This window comes from Conger conger, chromosome 1, assembly GCF_963514075.1.
Source record: "Conger conger chromosome 1, fConCon1.1, whole genome shotgun sequence".
Taxonomy (NCBI): Eukaryota; Metazoa; Chordata; class Actinopteri; order Anguilliformes; family Congridae; genus Conger; species Conger conger.
In genome coordinates, this window is record NC_083760.1 from 85,329,487 (window position 1) to 85,346,286 (window position 16,800).

General features: G+C 42.6%; 1 protein-coding gene across 3 annotated transcripts; it reads left to right on the forward strand.

The window, feature by feature from the left end:
- Window positions 1-51: 51 nt before the first annotated feature.
- LOC133128534 (vascular cell adhesion protein 1-like) lies at window positions 52-11,563 on the forward strand. 3 transcript variants are annotated; one of them, XM_061242145.1, is made up of 6 exons: window positions 52-661; window positions 959-1,228; window positions 1,315-1,611; window positions 8,578-8,674; window positions 8,895-8,940; window positions 9,520-11,563. In XM_061242145.1, exons 1-6 carry the CDS (start codon window positions 334-336, stop codon window positions 9,781-9,783), a joined length of 1,302 nt encoding a protein of 433 aa, XP_061098129.1. In that variant the 5' UTR covers window positions 52-333; the 3' UTR covers window positions 9,784-11,563. The 3 variants fall into 3 exon arrangements, with proteins under 3 accessions (XP_061098129.1, XP_061098138.1, XP_061098146.1); XM_061242162.1 differs by lacking the exon at window positions 52-661 and adding an exon at window positions 757-860; XM_061242154.1 differs by lacking the exon at window positions 959-1,228.
- The last annotated feature ends 5,237 nt before the right edge of the window (window positions 11,564-16,800 follow it).

Below are 16,800 nucleotides of genomic sequence, written 5' to 3' on the forward strand. Positions count from 1 at the left end.
GCACTGCAAATAAATCTGCTGCACTAAAATGTATATGGTGGTGGAGCTGTCTATTGTGTGATCGAGGACCATCAGGCCTACACTAGACGACAAAAATATAACATTCATGCATGTAGTGGCCTTGCAGAATGTATGCACTCAGTACAGAACAGACTTCACATGTGCTGTTGCCTGTTTATTTCATGAAAAGATTGTAATTTATTTTGGAGCCTTTGAGCATTTTTATAGTTCAAATTGAATATTTGTTAGCCAGGCACTGTTGATGTGGTGATTCGTTTGTGCTCTGAGTCCTGTGTGACTCTCCAATCCTGAGACAGACAGTAACCCATCCTCATGTCTCCATGTCTCCTAGACTCTCCACCCAAACCCAAGTTAACCACAGAGGAGGTGGCGGTGATGGAGGGGACCTCTGTGAGTTTGAGCTGCTCTGCTGCAGCCCCCTGTCCCAAACTCCCACCAAATCTGACATGGACCCCCAGACTAAGTGAGAGTGTGGATCAACTGCAAGAGAATGAGGATAAAACCACATCTGTGTCTTCTGTTCTGACCTTCACTGCTTCCCACCTCCACCATGGGCAGAAGATCATCTGCAGGGCACTTTACACACTGCAACAAGGAGGCAATCAGACGTCTGAGGCCAGTCTGACTCTCAGAGTTCTATGTAAGACAGCCACATTTCACAGTATTATTCTTAGATTGAGTAAATCAAGGAATATTGAATAATAATAATAATAATAATAATAATAATAATAATATAATAATAATAATAATAATAATAATAATAATAATCATCATCATCATCATCATCATCATCATCATCATAGTCATAAAATTGACATTTGTTTAAAGCTTTTCCAATGGTTAGTACACTGCTCAGAATTAACAATAATAATAATTATCAATAAATTCAATAAAATTACAAATACAATTATATAATTCATATTTTCATATCTTCTAGATGCTCCTAAGAACACCTCAGTGTCAGTCAGTCCCTCTGGTTCAGTGTTAGAGGGCAGCTCAGTGACTTTGACATGCAGCAGTAAAGCCAGCCCACCAGTGCAGAACTACACCTGGTATAGAGTGAATGGGACAGAGATGAACATTGTAGGAACTGGACAGAATCTCACCTTCAATGTGACTGAGTCCAGTGGCAGTGAACAGTACTACTGTGAAGCACAGAATAAACATGGCAAGGAGAACTCAACAACTGTACTGCTGAATGTGATATGTAGGTTCAGTGTTTGATGATTATATCATATTCATTTTATACAGTATAGAACTGTGTTGTTACTAACTGTGGCACCCTGTGTTCAGACATGCCTCAGATCTCTGGCTCTGGGAGCTGCAGCAGAACTGCAGCAGAGATCAGCTGCTCCTGTGAGAGCCGTGGGAATCCCTCTCCCAGCATGGAGTGGCGTGTGTCTGGACTGCGGGTCACTAACTCTACTGACAGAGTCATCAGGGAGGAGCAGCTGGGGAACACAGGCCTGAGGAGCTCCCTCACCATGCGCCACTCACAGAGAGACACGGCCACTCTCCTCTGCCTCAGTACCAATGCTCTCGGCACCTCCAGCCTCCAGCTCCACGTCCCGTCTCCACAGCAACAGTCAGGTAAATGGACACATTCCTTAACACACATTGGGTCTCATTCATGAAACGTTAGTAAGTCTATGTGCAGATTTGCACATAAATGTCCACGCTACTAAAAACCTACTCCGGATTCATGAACGCCGCGGGAAACTCAGATCTGATCGTAAACTCGTGTGTATGATGATGAATGCCAATCCATCGTAAAGTGAAAGCGCGCACCCGGTAATCAGCAATTAGCATAAATCCCCGCCCATGAATAGACAATGATTACCATATAAGGAGGTGTAGACGCATCCAGTCGACCTGTCAGTCATCATGGCGCAAACAAAGAGAGAAAAAGAAAAAAAACTTTTCCGAAGCGGAGATCGAAATCATTTTGGGTGAAGTGGAGTCAAGAAAAAATATTTTCTTTTTTCTTTTTTTTGTATAGGCAGGCTATATTCTTACCAATGAGCCAGCCGTTCCTCACAGCTCCATCCTCCAAACGCGTGCCAACTGCTATTACGCAGGATAAATGCATCATGTGTCCCACCAGGCCACCGTGCCACAATGTTTAACAGCACACACCTTGCATCCCAGATCAGTTGCACATTAAAGGAATGAAAGTTTTTCCGGTTTATGTAAGCAAATGCATCACCAGATGGAGCCTTGATGCGTACGTGTGTGCAGTCTATGGCACCGATGACACCTGGCATGTTTGCAATTGCACTGAATCCCTGCATCACTTCTACCTGCCGTTGTGCGTCATAGGGAAATTCGCTGTACTCTGGCACTAGTTTTAAAATACCATTGAGCACAGCAGGGAGGATGCGGCTCATAGTTGGTTGCGAAATGCCGGACCTGTCACCTATCTCGCGCTGAAAGGTCCCTGTGGCTAGAAAACCAAGCACAGATAGTACCTGTAGATGTGCAGGGATGGCATGGCTGCGTCTTGTTGGCCTTGTCAGATTAGGCTCCAAAATGTTGCATAAATGCAACAGAATTGGTCTTGGTAGTCGGAAACGACTAATCAACCATTCATCACTCTCAGGCAACATATCTGCCCGATCCCTGAAATACCTTAGCGTCTTAATTGCGACAATGACAAGCATTATTTATGTGCATTCTTGAATTTATACAAGCACTACGCGTGGCCAGCAGCAGGTGTAGATTTTGTTAGTAGCTACGAAAAGATTGATGAATGCCAAAAACCCGTAAATTTCCCTCTACTCACATTTTACACACAAATTCGTTCTGCTCACGTTTCATGAATGAGACCCATTGAGTTCATATCTTGATTTGGCTCTGTAGTCCACAGTTTCAATTTCGTGATGAAAGTATTTACATTTGGTAAAACTGCACATTGGCAGCTTTTATTAAAGGGCATTATACATCTTGGTTTCACCATGAAGAAATTACAGCACTTTTTATTCACAGCCCCCCCATTTCCAGGAAGTGTAATCTTTGGACACATGACTTAATTTCAGTTCTTTCTGATAAGTCAGGTGTTCATTTCAGCCTTAGCACATGCAGAGAAATAAGAAGAAGTCAGAGACGTTGGCCAAACCTTAGGTATACCAAAATAACGGTTTGGAACATTGCAAAGAAGAATGAGATCACTAAGGAATATCTCTATAGTTTATGCCAGAAGAAATCTCACCATAATGAAGAAAAAAAGCTCAAAAACTTGTCCAAAAGATGAGAACAGGCTATTTATACCTATCTATAGGCTATTTAAAGGGACGGGCGATCCGATTAAAGGTAGCAAATTATTTGTTCATTCATAGTGACAACAATGTAACAGCAGTCGTCATACTGACTTAAATGCAGAGCTACAATAAATAAATAAATAAAAATAATATAAAACTGCTAATAAAAGCCTTGCTATGCATTTTGGGAAACACCAGTGCTCGGACAGATAAAGACTCCCAAACGACATTTACCTTTTCGGGAAACTCCAGTTCGACCTCAAGGTATCACTTGTAGGGCCAGCTGTCTTTACTCCGGTCCCTGATGGCCAGCCCTGTTACTGGGTGAATGGGAACACGGGACAGAATGCACCATACCATATTATCAAAGATAACAATTACCTGTGATCCACTGTCCAACACTGCTGAACATGCATGGTCATTGCTCTTCACTGCAATGGTGGGTGAGGGTCCCGCTAATCCCTCAGGTAGACGGTTGAACCTCATGACATCGACTGGACATTCAAATCTTGGCTCTCATCTTTCAGCTCCTCCTTGGTATGACTTCTTTATGTGTTTCTTTGAGTCCTCGGGATCAGTGCATTTGCTAGCAATGAGCCCATTCTCACCACACCTATCGTATAAGTACTCATCTGTAGCTTGCGAGGACCACGATCAGGCTGTGAAGAGAAAACCATATAAATAAAAGTACATACATGTCCTGTTATAAAGTTGAAGTAGAGATGAGGTAGAGGGGTGGCAGGAACACCAGTGGGTGGCACTGTCAGGCAAGGGGACAGGCTTGGTGCTACAGCTGAATCAGCAGTGGCTGGAGGGAGTTGTACGGCTGGTCATGGGCTGGAGCTCCGGGCCATGAGGGGCTGCGCAGGAAAAGTTGGGCTAGCGCTCCAGGCAGGTGCCCATAATGGGGAGAAGAGGACATTGACCAATTACCTGGACCCCCTAACAATCACAGCAGGAGAGAGAGAGGTGCCTGCGTGTGATACGTTAGAAGGATACAACACGGTTATTTGCTACTTAAACATAGACGTAACATGATTGAAGTCCAACATGTCTTTTATCAAAATCCATTGAAACTATTAAAAAGTAACCAGGGATTTTGGACTTGACCTGGCTACAGTCACAATTTTGACAGTTCAAACTGCCACCAACTGCCATGTATGAGCGCTGGAAGTAAACCAGTAAAAGCTATTGTTGCGTCACCATTTTCGAGCTCCATAAATGTAAACAATGGAATGGTCAGTGAAATCTGCCTGTTTTCAGCATTTAACATTGATGGAATGGTGGTAAAATGAGCGCTTAAAAGCCACAAAAACAGTCATTTCATCACAATAAAATTCCACTTAAGCAGAATTATTGTCCACAACACGTAAATTTTACGGTTAAACTGAGATTTTAATCATAATATTCATGTTTATTTCTGCAAAAAAAATGTTTTGGTTGTCCTCCCTAACAGTAGTAACACTCTGCCTTCTGCTCTCTACTGGTCCGGGCTGAACAAGAATCTCCACAATAGGGCCAATGCATTCACCTTTGTTGTCTGACTCCATTTGAATAAATCCAGCCCTTTGATCTTCGTCTAAAAATGGTCCAAATCCAACTTTGGTCAATTTGGATTTTGAAGCATTGCTCTCCAGGTGGTGGGTGCTGGTCAAGAGACAGATGGCTTCACGTGGGCCGGTTTCCACAGTTCTGGATGGTTACCAAGTCCTAGGTTTACTGTTGTGGAAATTAGACCATTGCACCAGTCACACTGAAACAGGCAAAACAATACAAACATGAATATACCCAAAACCTGCTTTGTCATGGAACATCCCATGCTTAATTCATTCCAGTGACTGAATCCTGAGAGTATTGAGACAGAGTGATTGACAAGAGAACAGATGGTCTTCCCTTGTTAGCCTTTCATGCGCCCTAACAAGGTGCAGAGAAGGGACTATGGCCCACTGGAATAGAATGGTGTGTTGTTGCGGGAGGTTGTAAACTTTTATGGCACCACCACCAGAGGAACGCCGCTTCACCTGCTCACTGGCAGTGTGTAGCAGTGCAACTAATAAAGGGTATTCAAACCAGTCCGCCTTACAAAGTGGTTCGATGACTGAAAGTTTAAGAGCCTGTGGTATGTGTCCAGATGCTAAAGAAGCATTCACAATATGTTGGAGTAGTGCTCCAATCACTGGTAGTAGCTCCTTCAAAAGCTTTGTTGGGATAGGGTCTAGAAGACAAGGAGAAGATTTTGAAGAATTAACTATGGTATTAAACTCAATGAGCTCTATTGGAGTAAAAGAGTTTGGATAAGCCATTGGTCCTTCCGAGGATTCTGCATCTATGTGTTGAGTGGATGGAAGGACAGGCCCTATAGGTGGGGTGGCAGAGGAACTTTGAATCTTGTCCCTGATTTTTCATAATTTTGTCATCAAAGATTTCATTTCATGAAATCATTGCTTCTAAACCATATTGAGACACAGGGATCAACATGATTCTTAGTCAGTCTGGCAACAGTTTTAAACAGGTGCCTAGGACTGTTTATATTTTCATCAATTAAGGTAGAGAAATATGATGAAGGTGCTGTAGAGAGGGTTTGTTTATCATTTAGTTGGCTGTCATTCCAGGCATGGAGGAATACCTGCAATTTCGTAGAGCGCCGTCTGTGCTCAAGTTGGCGTGAAGCTTGCTTGAGAGCATGAGTATAGTCATTGTACCAAGGTGCTAATTTCTTATGGCAAACTTAAAAAAAAAGAGGTGCGATAGTATCCAGGGTTCTGCAAAGTATGTTATTTATGTCTTCAGTCAGCTGATCAATTGAGTTAATGCTAGTTGTGTATGCATTTTGGCTGGAGCCAGTGCCCAAATGAGTCTGGGATCTCATTAATAAAAGCATTTGCAGTCCTGGAGGAAAACTTATGGCTAAAGTAGAAAGTAGGATCTGGTGACACAAGACAAACTTGTGAAACCTTGAAAAGTAATTAAATAATGGTTTGATTTGTAGGCATGACTGCTATATTTGCTATTTCTGTGTCATAAGTTAAGACCAGATCGAGAGTATGGTTATGGGAATGTGTGGACTGATGTATATGTTGATCAAAGCCAATAGATTCAATGATAGACAGGAATGCTGGTCTGAGATAATTACCTTCACTATCCATGTGAATATTAAAATCCCCTGCAAATACTACTTTATCTGAATTAACAACCAGTCTGGAAAGGAAATCTGCAAACTCAAGTAAGAAACCACTGTATGGGCCTGGTGGCCTGTATACAATCACAAGGACAAACTGACTGCTTTTTTGTCCGGATGTGCAAAACTGAGAGCAAAAAATCGAAGCCAGATTTCAAAGTAGCATGGAGATTGGAATTATATACAGCAGCAACACCTCCTCCACGACCCTCAGACGGGGAACATGAGTATAACTGTAACCAGGAGGGGTGGATTCATTTAGGGCAATATATTCATCAGTTTCAAGCCAAGCTTCAGTTAAACATAGGATTTCACTTTGCTGATTGGTAATTAATTCATTTGCAAGAGTTGCTTTAGGAGCTGGTGATCTGATATTAATCAATCCAATCAATCTCAGTTTGGTTAGCCACATTATAAGTAGAATGACAGGGTCTGATTTTCTTTAGATTAGCCATACAAATCCTTCATTGGCTTTTTAGCAAAGCTTAATGTAGGTCGGGGTACAGACACTATCTCAATAGTATGAAACCTGGACAGCAGTTCTTGGGAACAAGCAGAAATCTGTGTAAGACAAAAGGTCTGCTGCCTGGCCTTGGCTCTGGTGGGTCAAGAAATTGAATTTCTGACATTATAAAATACATTTCTAGAGAGACGAGCAGCACCCTCTCACAAGGGGTGAAACCATCTCTTCTCAAAAGACCAGGCCTCCTCCAAAAGGTATTCCAATTGCCGTTTTGCTGGGCACTGAACAGACAACCGGTGATTTTGTGATGTTAATCTGCTGTAGACCGAGTGTCTAATCACCACGCCGATAGTATGTTTTTCAACTCCTGTTTGATGAATCAAGCAAAGTGCATACCCATAACCAGGGATAGGTATGCTGAAAGGAAGTACAATTTCAACTGCTAACAGTACAACAAAGATAAGGACTAGGGCCTATTTGATCATCAGATTAAAAATAATATATATATATGTATATATATATATATATATATATATAATACTGCACCACGCAAATATATGAACAGTGCAACTTTCATGACAAATAAATAAATAAATACTTCTTGATCAGTTTTGGTTGTTGTGTGTGTGTAAAGTGTAATTCCTTCCGTTTTCATGAAAACAATGTGACATTGTTGTGGGGAAGCTGTTGCTAACCAGACATTACGAACTGGGCAGGCAAATAGATGTTCAGACCTTTGGTCTTGTGCAGTTATTTCTCCTTTTCTCTATAAATATTGGTCCAATTCACACCAATCCAAGTGTTTTGGTGTCTGGGATAGTCAATAAGCAACTATAATCATAAACCATATTTCTTGGGAGAAAAACTACCATTGAACGGATGTTCTGGTGGAAGCGGCCACTTCCCTGTGTGCTATTCAGAACACGGTGAGTTTACGTTATGGGTAGCGCCATCTTGAAGGAATGTTTTGACCAGGGTTGCTAGAGTGGGCAGAGCTTAGGAATGGTGAATTACCATTTACGTCATTTTCATCACCACTTCATTTGCAAAGATACAGCTGATGCACCAGCAAAGAAGAATGTGGAGGAGCAACAGGAAATGCGACCGGATTTCATATTTCCTTACATTTTTTCATATTTTCTCATTGTGGTGGGTGCGGAATGGATTTATAGCCAAACGGTAGACCAGTATTTGAGGATTTCAAATCTGCACTGAGCTCATTTTTGACAAAAATCGAACCTGACGCAGTTTCTTCAGTATTCTGTAAAAGAGAGAACTACACGATGACACACCCTTTCTCATGATGTGACGCTCTGTCTTGCTTAATTTCCTTATTTCCTTGAAGTAAGACAGAGGCGCGGGACGTGACAGCAATTGTCACATTTGAATTAATATTATGACCATCCATTGCGACGTGCGTTTCTCATTGTGGTGATCCCCAAAATGAGAGGGGAAAGGGATGATAGGCTAAAACTCCTCCTACATGGGATACTTAGAGGATAGGGACCCTCAGAGCTGCTACGGTAGTGAGGAGTGACAGTAGGTTTTTCCCGTTTTGTGAATTGTGATTATTGTTAATAAATGTTAGCAATGTTTATGTCCTGTTGTTGAAAGTGTGTTTCTCTTGTGTGTTTCTAACTGAAATGCCCTTTGCTCAGGTTTGAACATTACCTCACTGTTGATTGGTGCAGCTGCTGGTGTTGGTGCCATGATGGTTATATTCCTCATCAAGAAGGCCATTCAAAAGCAGGCCAGGTGTGTACGCAGGTTTTCATTGTCACCAGTTACAATGGCCAAATGTACTTCTGATTTGAAGGGGCAGGTAGTTTGAAGCAGAGATAATTACAGGGGTATGTTGGCTGTGATGCTTCCATCCAATTACAAGAGAGATAGTGTAAAACTGATCTCAATGGTGAAAATACTGAAAACTGGGCCTGTGATGTATTTTGGCAGTGATGTTGTGTGTTATTCCCAGGAAAAAGACGGACAGCCAGTGTTGTGAAAGGAAGGAAACTGAAGGGGTGAGGATGAGCCCTCTGTTTCACAGTTATGCGCACATGAACAAACATGCACAGCTAACCTTAAAGGTACAATAGGTAATATCAGACTTCTAACGGTCTAGAGAGGATTAGCAGCAACAAAAACCTTCAAACGACATCCCTCCCCCTTCTCTGTAAATGCACTGACGCTGAAACACCACTGGCTGTGGTAAGTAAAACCAATTTTCAACCAATGAACTTGAATTATTGTACAGTCATGGTACAGTTTTGGTACATATTGCCGGCCCGTCAACTGTATGTTTTGGGGGAGTCAACATGTCAGTGAGCCTTTTTCAATGATAGGACCTTGTTTTAACACAAAAATCTTATTTATTGTACCTTTAACTTTTTAGTCATAATTAAAGAACATGCATGGCATGAAACACAATGGAATCTATCATCACTCACACATGCACATACCCACACACGCCCAAACACATGAACATGCAGGCACCTGAACATGCACACGCACACTCCATTAGGGGAACTGTATCTAGAATTTCCCAGATAGGAGCAGTTGAGAAATGCACAGTTTTAAAAGAAACAGCGCTCGCTTTGCAGAGTCCTCCCCCAGCAGAAGAAGACCCAGTCTACGCCAACCATGCCATGGCAACCACCCAACCCAGGGACCCACAGCTGGGAGGAACAGACCCACAGCCCCTGGCAGAGGACCGAAACAAGGCAGAGCTGGAAAACATGCATTACGCCTCGATAAAGCACTCCCCCCGCTCCGTGGAGACACAGGGCCAGGATGCCCGTGAAGGAGCCGCAGGTCACGGTGACGATGTGGTCTATTCACAGGTGGCCCTGAAGAAGAAAACCTAGAAGGGGTAAGCAGAGGAAGGGGAGGCGGACTGGGGGGGAGTCCAACCATTTTTTCTTACCTGGAGGAGCGGCCATTCTTCACAGGAAAAATTTGAGGGAAAAGCAGAATGCAATAATCCACCACGGTCCTTCATCAATCTCACTCCCTCATAGATTTGTAAGCCAGTCATAAGTAACATTTGGTCTCATGCGCTGGTCAGCTTGCTGACTTCCCCCTCCTGGAGTATAGATTGTTAGCCCCCACCGTTGGCACGCATGCCTGTGGGGGAGAGCTAGAGAAGGATTCTTAGAGGCGCCTCCTTGGGCCCTGGAGGCCCCCCTTTTCTCACATTCCTACAGGATTTGAGTACAGGAGTACTGGAGAGGGCATAAAGATGTTTCATGATAATCCCAGGTCAGAATATAGTGATGTTTGGTGTTATTCTGATTGGTTCAGTGCGACTGGTGTAATGGTCTAGTTTTTGTAACAGTCTACCTTTGATATCACAACCATTCAGGAGCCGAGGGGAAACTGGGCAAAAGCTGTCTCTGTAGAAGCCATGTGTTTTAGCCCCCTGCCGGGTGGGCCTGGCTGTAAATTATAGATGGGTGACTCACTTTTTAGAACTAAGGCCTGGATTTCGGAGATAAGGAGAAGAAACCAAACAGTCTGGAATGTCTCCTTTCCTTTCATTCACCCAAATCAGGTTTATCCAAAAGGTATATTACCATGAGAGGCACAAAAACATATTTACAGCATAATGCAGTTATCATGAAAACTCCCAACTACAGCATTCATAGATATGATGGGGCGGCCTGTAGCATGGTGGTTAAGGTCAGGAAGGGCTGCCATGTGTGAGGGGCCTGAGAGCTGGGGTTCCAATGTTGTTTAGACTACCTGTTGGGGAGTTAAGAAAAGAATCCTCCCGAACATTGGTGACCTCCCTGTGACCCCATACCTGGTCACTTCCGAGGGGGAAGACTCCGGACAATGCCACAGTGCCCTCATTTGGGCACTGCTGTCATTACACCGGTGACTGCTCTCTTAGATTAAATATTCAAAACTGCTATTAAGATAGTAAATAGACCCGGTAACACCTTGAAAACATTGCCCATGTGATCCTTGTATTATTGCATTAAGTCTTATGTAATGGTAACAGGAATTGCATGTAAAATGGATAATCAGGAGGGAAGTTTTATGATAACTGCAACATAATAAAACATAAGGGTAATCTGTTTGGTATGGATGTGATCCGATAAAATCAAGGAATCGGATGAGATACATTTCATACCAAATGGAATTTAATAAACTATTGTTTCAGTATCCCAAGGGAAAACCTACACGTCCTCTCTTGGTAATCATCTAATTTTCCCTACTCAACAACCCCCAACGGTGGGGGTCTAAATTCCAGATTTGACCACCCCTCCGGGTTGATTTATGGCACTGCCGCCTGGTTCCAAATGTATGATTTGGCATAAAAGCGAGGGAGACAGACCAATCTGGGAAGATCGTATTCGACTTCCCACACAACATGTCTTGTGTATGTATGCCTGTATGTGTAGCAGGGGAAGAGCGTATTCGACTTCCCACACAGCATATTGTACGTGTATGTAAGTATCAGGAAGATCGTATTCGACTTTCCATACGGCATATTCTATACTCTGTGTTTGTGTGTAGTCCAAGCAGGCTAGGTATGATTATTTACTCTATCTCTATTCTTAATTTGTATATTTTATACTTGATTGTGATATTCTAAAGCTAATAACCTACCTGTCTGCGAATAAACTATTTTGCTTGTAACTTGCGTGATCTCCATGACTCTAATTCATCTTGTACCTTTTCAGCCTAAATTACAACTGAAATACTCAGGGGGAAATGGTGGCCGAAGACCGACCGATCGGCGGGGCGGTACACCTGTGGTAGTTCTAAGCTGTGCGGCCAGCAATTTCTGTCCCTTAAGGGTCGGGGGACGCATGGCTCTTGTAATCTGGTGCGAAGGGAACCCATGGGCGTTACGGCTGGTTCCTGCCAAATTAGCTCTAAGGAGCCCAGTTAATGCTACGCCGACCTGGGCTCGCAACTATCAGGGCAGGTTTGCAAGTATTGTGTTGACTGGACCGGCAGCCTCTGAGTTCTCCACCGAACTGAGATTTCAGCAGTAATGCTAATCCCGGGAGCATCTATTGAGTAATGGTGGCGCAGGTACAAGTCGAATGTAATCACTCCCGAGGTCCGCGTAAGTTGCAAACCCAAATTTCTAAATTATATTTTAAATGGAGTCAGATAAACGAGTAAAACTATAGTAACCACTAAGCGTACAATACGACCCCGTTTGAGAACGGAGAATATTAAGAATTGTACTGATCCGTTTCTGGCCAGCTATAAGCGGGATATGGGGCAGGTCAATCCATATCCGACCCATGGCAACGGACCCAGTATATTCTTAAATATAATTGTGCTCTGTTCTTGTACGGAGGATAATAATTAACCCAACTAATGTTCTCCCAGCAACGCCAGAAGGACAATCACGCAAAACCCCCTTCGGCCCCCGCTAAATTCCGTCATTGGGTTAGCTGTGGGGTTTTACAGATTCATCATTATTACATTACATTACATTACAGGCATTTGGCAGACACTCTTATCCAGAGCGACATACAGTTGATTAGACTAAGCAGGAGACAATCCTCCCCGGAGCAATGCTGGGTTAAGGGCCCTGCTCAAGGGCGTGTCCCAGTCATTTACCTTAACCACTACGCTACAGGCCACCCCGTCATCAGTCCACAATGCATTGCATTGAATGCATTGAAATGCTTTGAAACATATCGGACTAACAAGAATCTACATTATTTCTGACTTGAAGAACCCAGCGGCATTAAGGATGTAGGAGCCGCGTAACCACAGCAACACTTCCCGTCATCTTTAAAAAACACAGATTCCAGAACCATACGACCGCTACAGAGACGAGTTGCAGCTCCAGTTCCAACCTCAGAATCTCTTAATTTGGAACTTCTAAATGTGCAGTCTCTCAATAATTAATTCCTCCTGCTGCATGACCATATGATGGACTACGATAATGGGCTTAGTATTATGTGTCTAACTGAAACCTGGCATCAGCCTGGGGTCTACTCAGACCTTTATGAGGCATGCTCCCCGGGCTATAAATACACTGAGAAAGGCTGCCGCTCCAAACGTGGTGGTGGTCTTGCCATCTCGCACCAAGCTGAACTGCCTGAAATATATAATCTTTTGAATGTCTCACTGTTAAATGCAACCTCCTCTCCCTTCCCATCAGTATTTTTCTTATCTACTGTAAGAACCCCCCAAATACAACAAAAGGCGGATGTATCTGAGAGGTGAAGGAAACATCTGACCAATGCTACTGGAACAGGGTTCATTTAATTTTGTTCGCATTTATCTGACTCCAAAAGATAAATTAAACTGATCCTCTGTTCTTACAGTTCAACAAAAGGAACTGCCAATGTCCAGCAATAGTGATCGTTATCTATTTGTATAGACCCGGACGTGCCTGTGGCCTGTATAGCCTACAATGATACTATGGGGTGCAGGTATCCTAGGTTGTCTATGTCTGTAAGGACTCTAAACTTCTGAGTGTGCAGTGGTGCGAGTCAAGAGGAAACAATTTGAACCTGCATCCTCTTGACTCGCACCACTGCACACTCAGAAGTTTAGAATGTGCAGTGAAGCGAGTCAAGAGGATGCAGGTTCAAATTAATACAATTTATTCGACAATGTGCATTGCAGAAATATAATTATGTGGAAAGGTGCAATATGAATGGCTGTACGTGAATGGTACGCAGAAGGTCGTATTATAGAGTCTCCTCAAACTATTCCACGTTTCCATCTATATACCCCAGGTTTACAGGAAAAACAGCAAATCATCAAATAAAGAGTCACAAGACGGTGGTAACAACAATGGCCCTGCTGATGTTATCTCTGTATGTCCAACACATCTGGTTAACCTTTATAGCACAGCTGGATGCTGACTCACAGGTAACTTGCATTACCTGTGGTTTATTCCTTCAAGATCTTTATTCAGCAACCAATGTAACACACCACCAATGACACCAAACTATTTCCCACAACACAAGCAATCTAAAGACACTAAACACTGTACATAGAAAACCCATGATCTATACAGTACTATTTCACCTCAACAGTTCTGGGAGTGTTCCACTGAATTGCTCAGAGGCAGCACAATGATGGGAGCAATAGTTCGGTATTTTTATCAAACCTTGCTGACTCTGTGTCAACATGGTCAACACAGTGTTTCCTTTTGGGGGTCTGCAGAGAGGCACACTTATGTAAAATGCCCTAGACTACCAACCCCCTAGATCCAACTCATCCCTCACTCCTGAAATAACCCATCTTCTCACATCACTCTGCTCTACCTCAACCAATATTTCAGTCCTCTGTGATTTCAATATTCAACCTTCTAATCAGCAGTTGAATTAGTTGAGTTTTACAACAAATCTCTGAGTGATATATTCAACCTCCATGCACCAATCAGAACCCGGTGGGTTGGCCTTTCCCACTCTGCTCCCTGGTTCACTCCTGAATTGAGAAGAATTAAATCTCCTGGACGCATTCTTGAGCATTGTTACAGTTACCAGGCTCTCTGTCCAGAAACTGGCTTATCGTGAACACCAAAGGACTTCTCCCAAAGCCCTGAAGGAGCCTCATTCAACGTTTTACTCCAACCTCTCCACTGACTCCCCATCTCACACTGGATCAGATTCAAAAACTTTCTCCTCTGTCACGTCTGTGCCCCTCTTCCTATTGTTTTTTCCTTTCTCTGCTTTAACTCCAGTCCTTGATTTACCTATCTTTTCATTATACGTATACGCATTTCCTTCCTGTCTTGTTCCAGCTGTTTCTTGTTGTTTTTCATTCTCTCTTCCCCAGCATCCACACCTGTTAATTGTTTAGTTCATTTGTTCTTATATTTAAGCCTGCCTGTTTTGTTCTTTGGTTGCTTGTTTGTCAGTTCTGTTTTCCTTTTGCCAAGTTCTAGCCTCTATTTTCTGTCCTGTTTACCTGTGTGCATTCTGCTCTGCTCAGCTCTGCAATAGGGTGTCCTGTAGCGTAGTGGGTAAGTTCCATGACTGGGACCCGCAAGGTCAGTGGTGTGATCCCTGCTGAAGCCACAATAAGATCCACACTGCTGTTGGGCCCTTGAGCTAGGCTGTTAACCCTGAATTGCTCCAGGGGAGGATTGTCTCCGGCTTAGTCTAATCAACTGTACGTCGCTCTGGATAAGAGCGTCTGCCGAATGGAATGGAATGGAATGGAATGCTCTGTTTTGTTTTTGGTTTCCTTAATGACGACCCCTGCCTGGCTCTTTGGATTCTGTATTTTTTTGGATTGTGGATTTCTGTACCTCTGCCTTGTTTGGACTAACTACCCGTTTTTTTGACCTTGCCTGTTTTCTGGAATTTGTCTCGTTCTGCCTGTATTTAATAAAGCCTGCCGTATTCTCCTTATCCCTTAGTCTGTGATTGGTTCCTCTTTCCCTTGCATTCCTGACTCTCCTCACTGTTGTAAGTGTATGTGCCTAAACAACAAAGCAGCCAATTATCTTTCAGAACTGCACACTCAACAGCATTCCTGTCCAGTCTTTGACTTTTCACCCCCAAGACCAAACACTGCTCAATGGGGGATCGGGCCTACTTTCAGCTGATCCCCATCAAATTATGGTTAAAATTTTATGTCACATCATATCACGACATCATATTTTATGTCACGCTTTGGGATTACAACAGTGGTATGCAGAACAGCATCTGTGAAGACATAATAAATCAAACATCTAAATAGATAGGCTACAGCAGCAGAAGACCAATAAGTAAAAACTACATCACTTCATGACGTGACCTGTACCATCAACCTCATTATCATTGTATCCTTCAAACCCAAAGTGCTAGAGTACAGAAACGAAATAACATAAATATGTCCCCGTCCAATGAGTTATGGTGCTCACTGAATGTAATTTCGATTGCAGAATTTATTGTTTACCTTTTCTGCAGTTGATACTACTGTTAATGGTATGTGTTCACATACAGTATATAGATTTATTGAGTCTCATGGGCTATTGCACACATTTAGCTCATTGCATATTTTTTTCTTTGGAAGTTGTTGCTTCAGTTTACTCTGAGAAAAAGTAATACACATACAACCTACTTTGTCCAGAATTATCTACACAATGACCAGAAATTCTGAAATGTGTATGGTGCCAGAAGGCTTGAATTGAACTGTTGCATGTTACAGTAGATTTGAAACCTTGTTTTTGATGTTTCTCAATTTTATGTCTAGACTGGGGTGATGGAAGGAAGTATTAAGCCATTAACCACTGTACATGATGGGGTAGATTTGAAAGTTTGCCTTCCTGTTTTAGACAAGTGTTTCTCAGCCCTGGTCCTGGGTATACCCACTCTGTGTAATAATAATTTGTTTATTGAAATGCGACTGCATGGACATAATTTGTTGTGTTGTGAAGGAAATGTTACTGTTCTTCAAAGCAACATTTGTAAGACACATGATCTATTTTGGCGTATTAATATTATCACAATGTGAAAATGAGAATGTTTCATTTCAGTAGTTGTTTCAGAGAAGGGTGGGTAGGTTACATCTAGCCACACATTTCTCTGGAAGTTATTTGAAAATTACAGGCTCACATTCTGGGCATATTTCACAAAAAGCCACACATGAGCAGTTCCCCTTTTGTGTGAGTTTGGACTGGTGCTCTGCAGGCTGAGGGTCAGTGTGCAGTGGAGAGAGACTGGATGTTCTTCTGTCCGACACGTAAGTACACTTCCACCTGAGTAACGCTTGGCGCAGTTAAACTACAGATTCTCTTCAGGCTGCTGATCTTATTGAAGTATATTTAAACAAACTGGAGATCTTGATTAATCCTGTCTATAATAGAAGCATTTTAGGTACATTTTTCTCAGGATTTATTGGGATTTTCTTTTTTTCATCTATCAATTACTACTGAAGCCACGAATAAAGTGTTTGCAAAGCAT

Bases quoted from the DNA above. Each gene is read 5' to 3' on its own strand.
- LOC133128534 (XM_061242145.1), top strand. From the start codon at position 334: ATGTCTCCATGTCTCCTAGACTCTCCACCCAAACCCAAGTTAACCACA. The intron at 1,612-8,577 runs GTAAATGGACAC...CCCTTTGCTCAG, and splicing joins GTCTCCACAGCAACAGTCAG to GTTTGAACATTACCTCACTG. The intron at 8,941-9,519 runs GTGAGGATGAGC...CTCGCTTTGCAG, and splicing joins AAAGGAAGGAAACTGAAGGG to AGTCCTCCCCCAGCAGAAGA.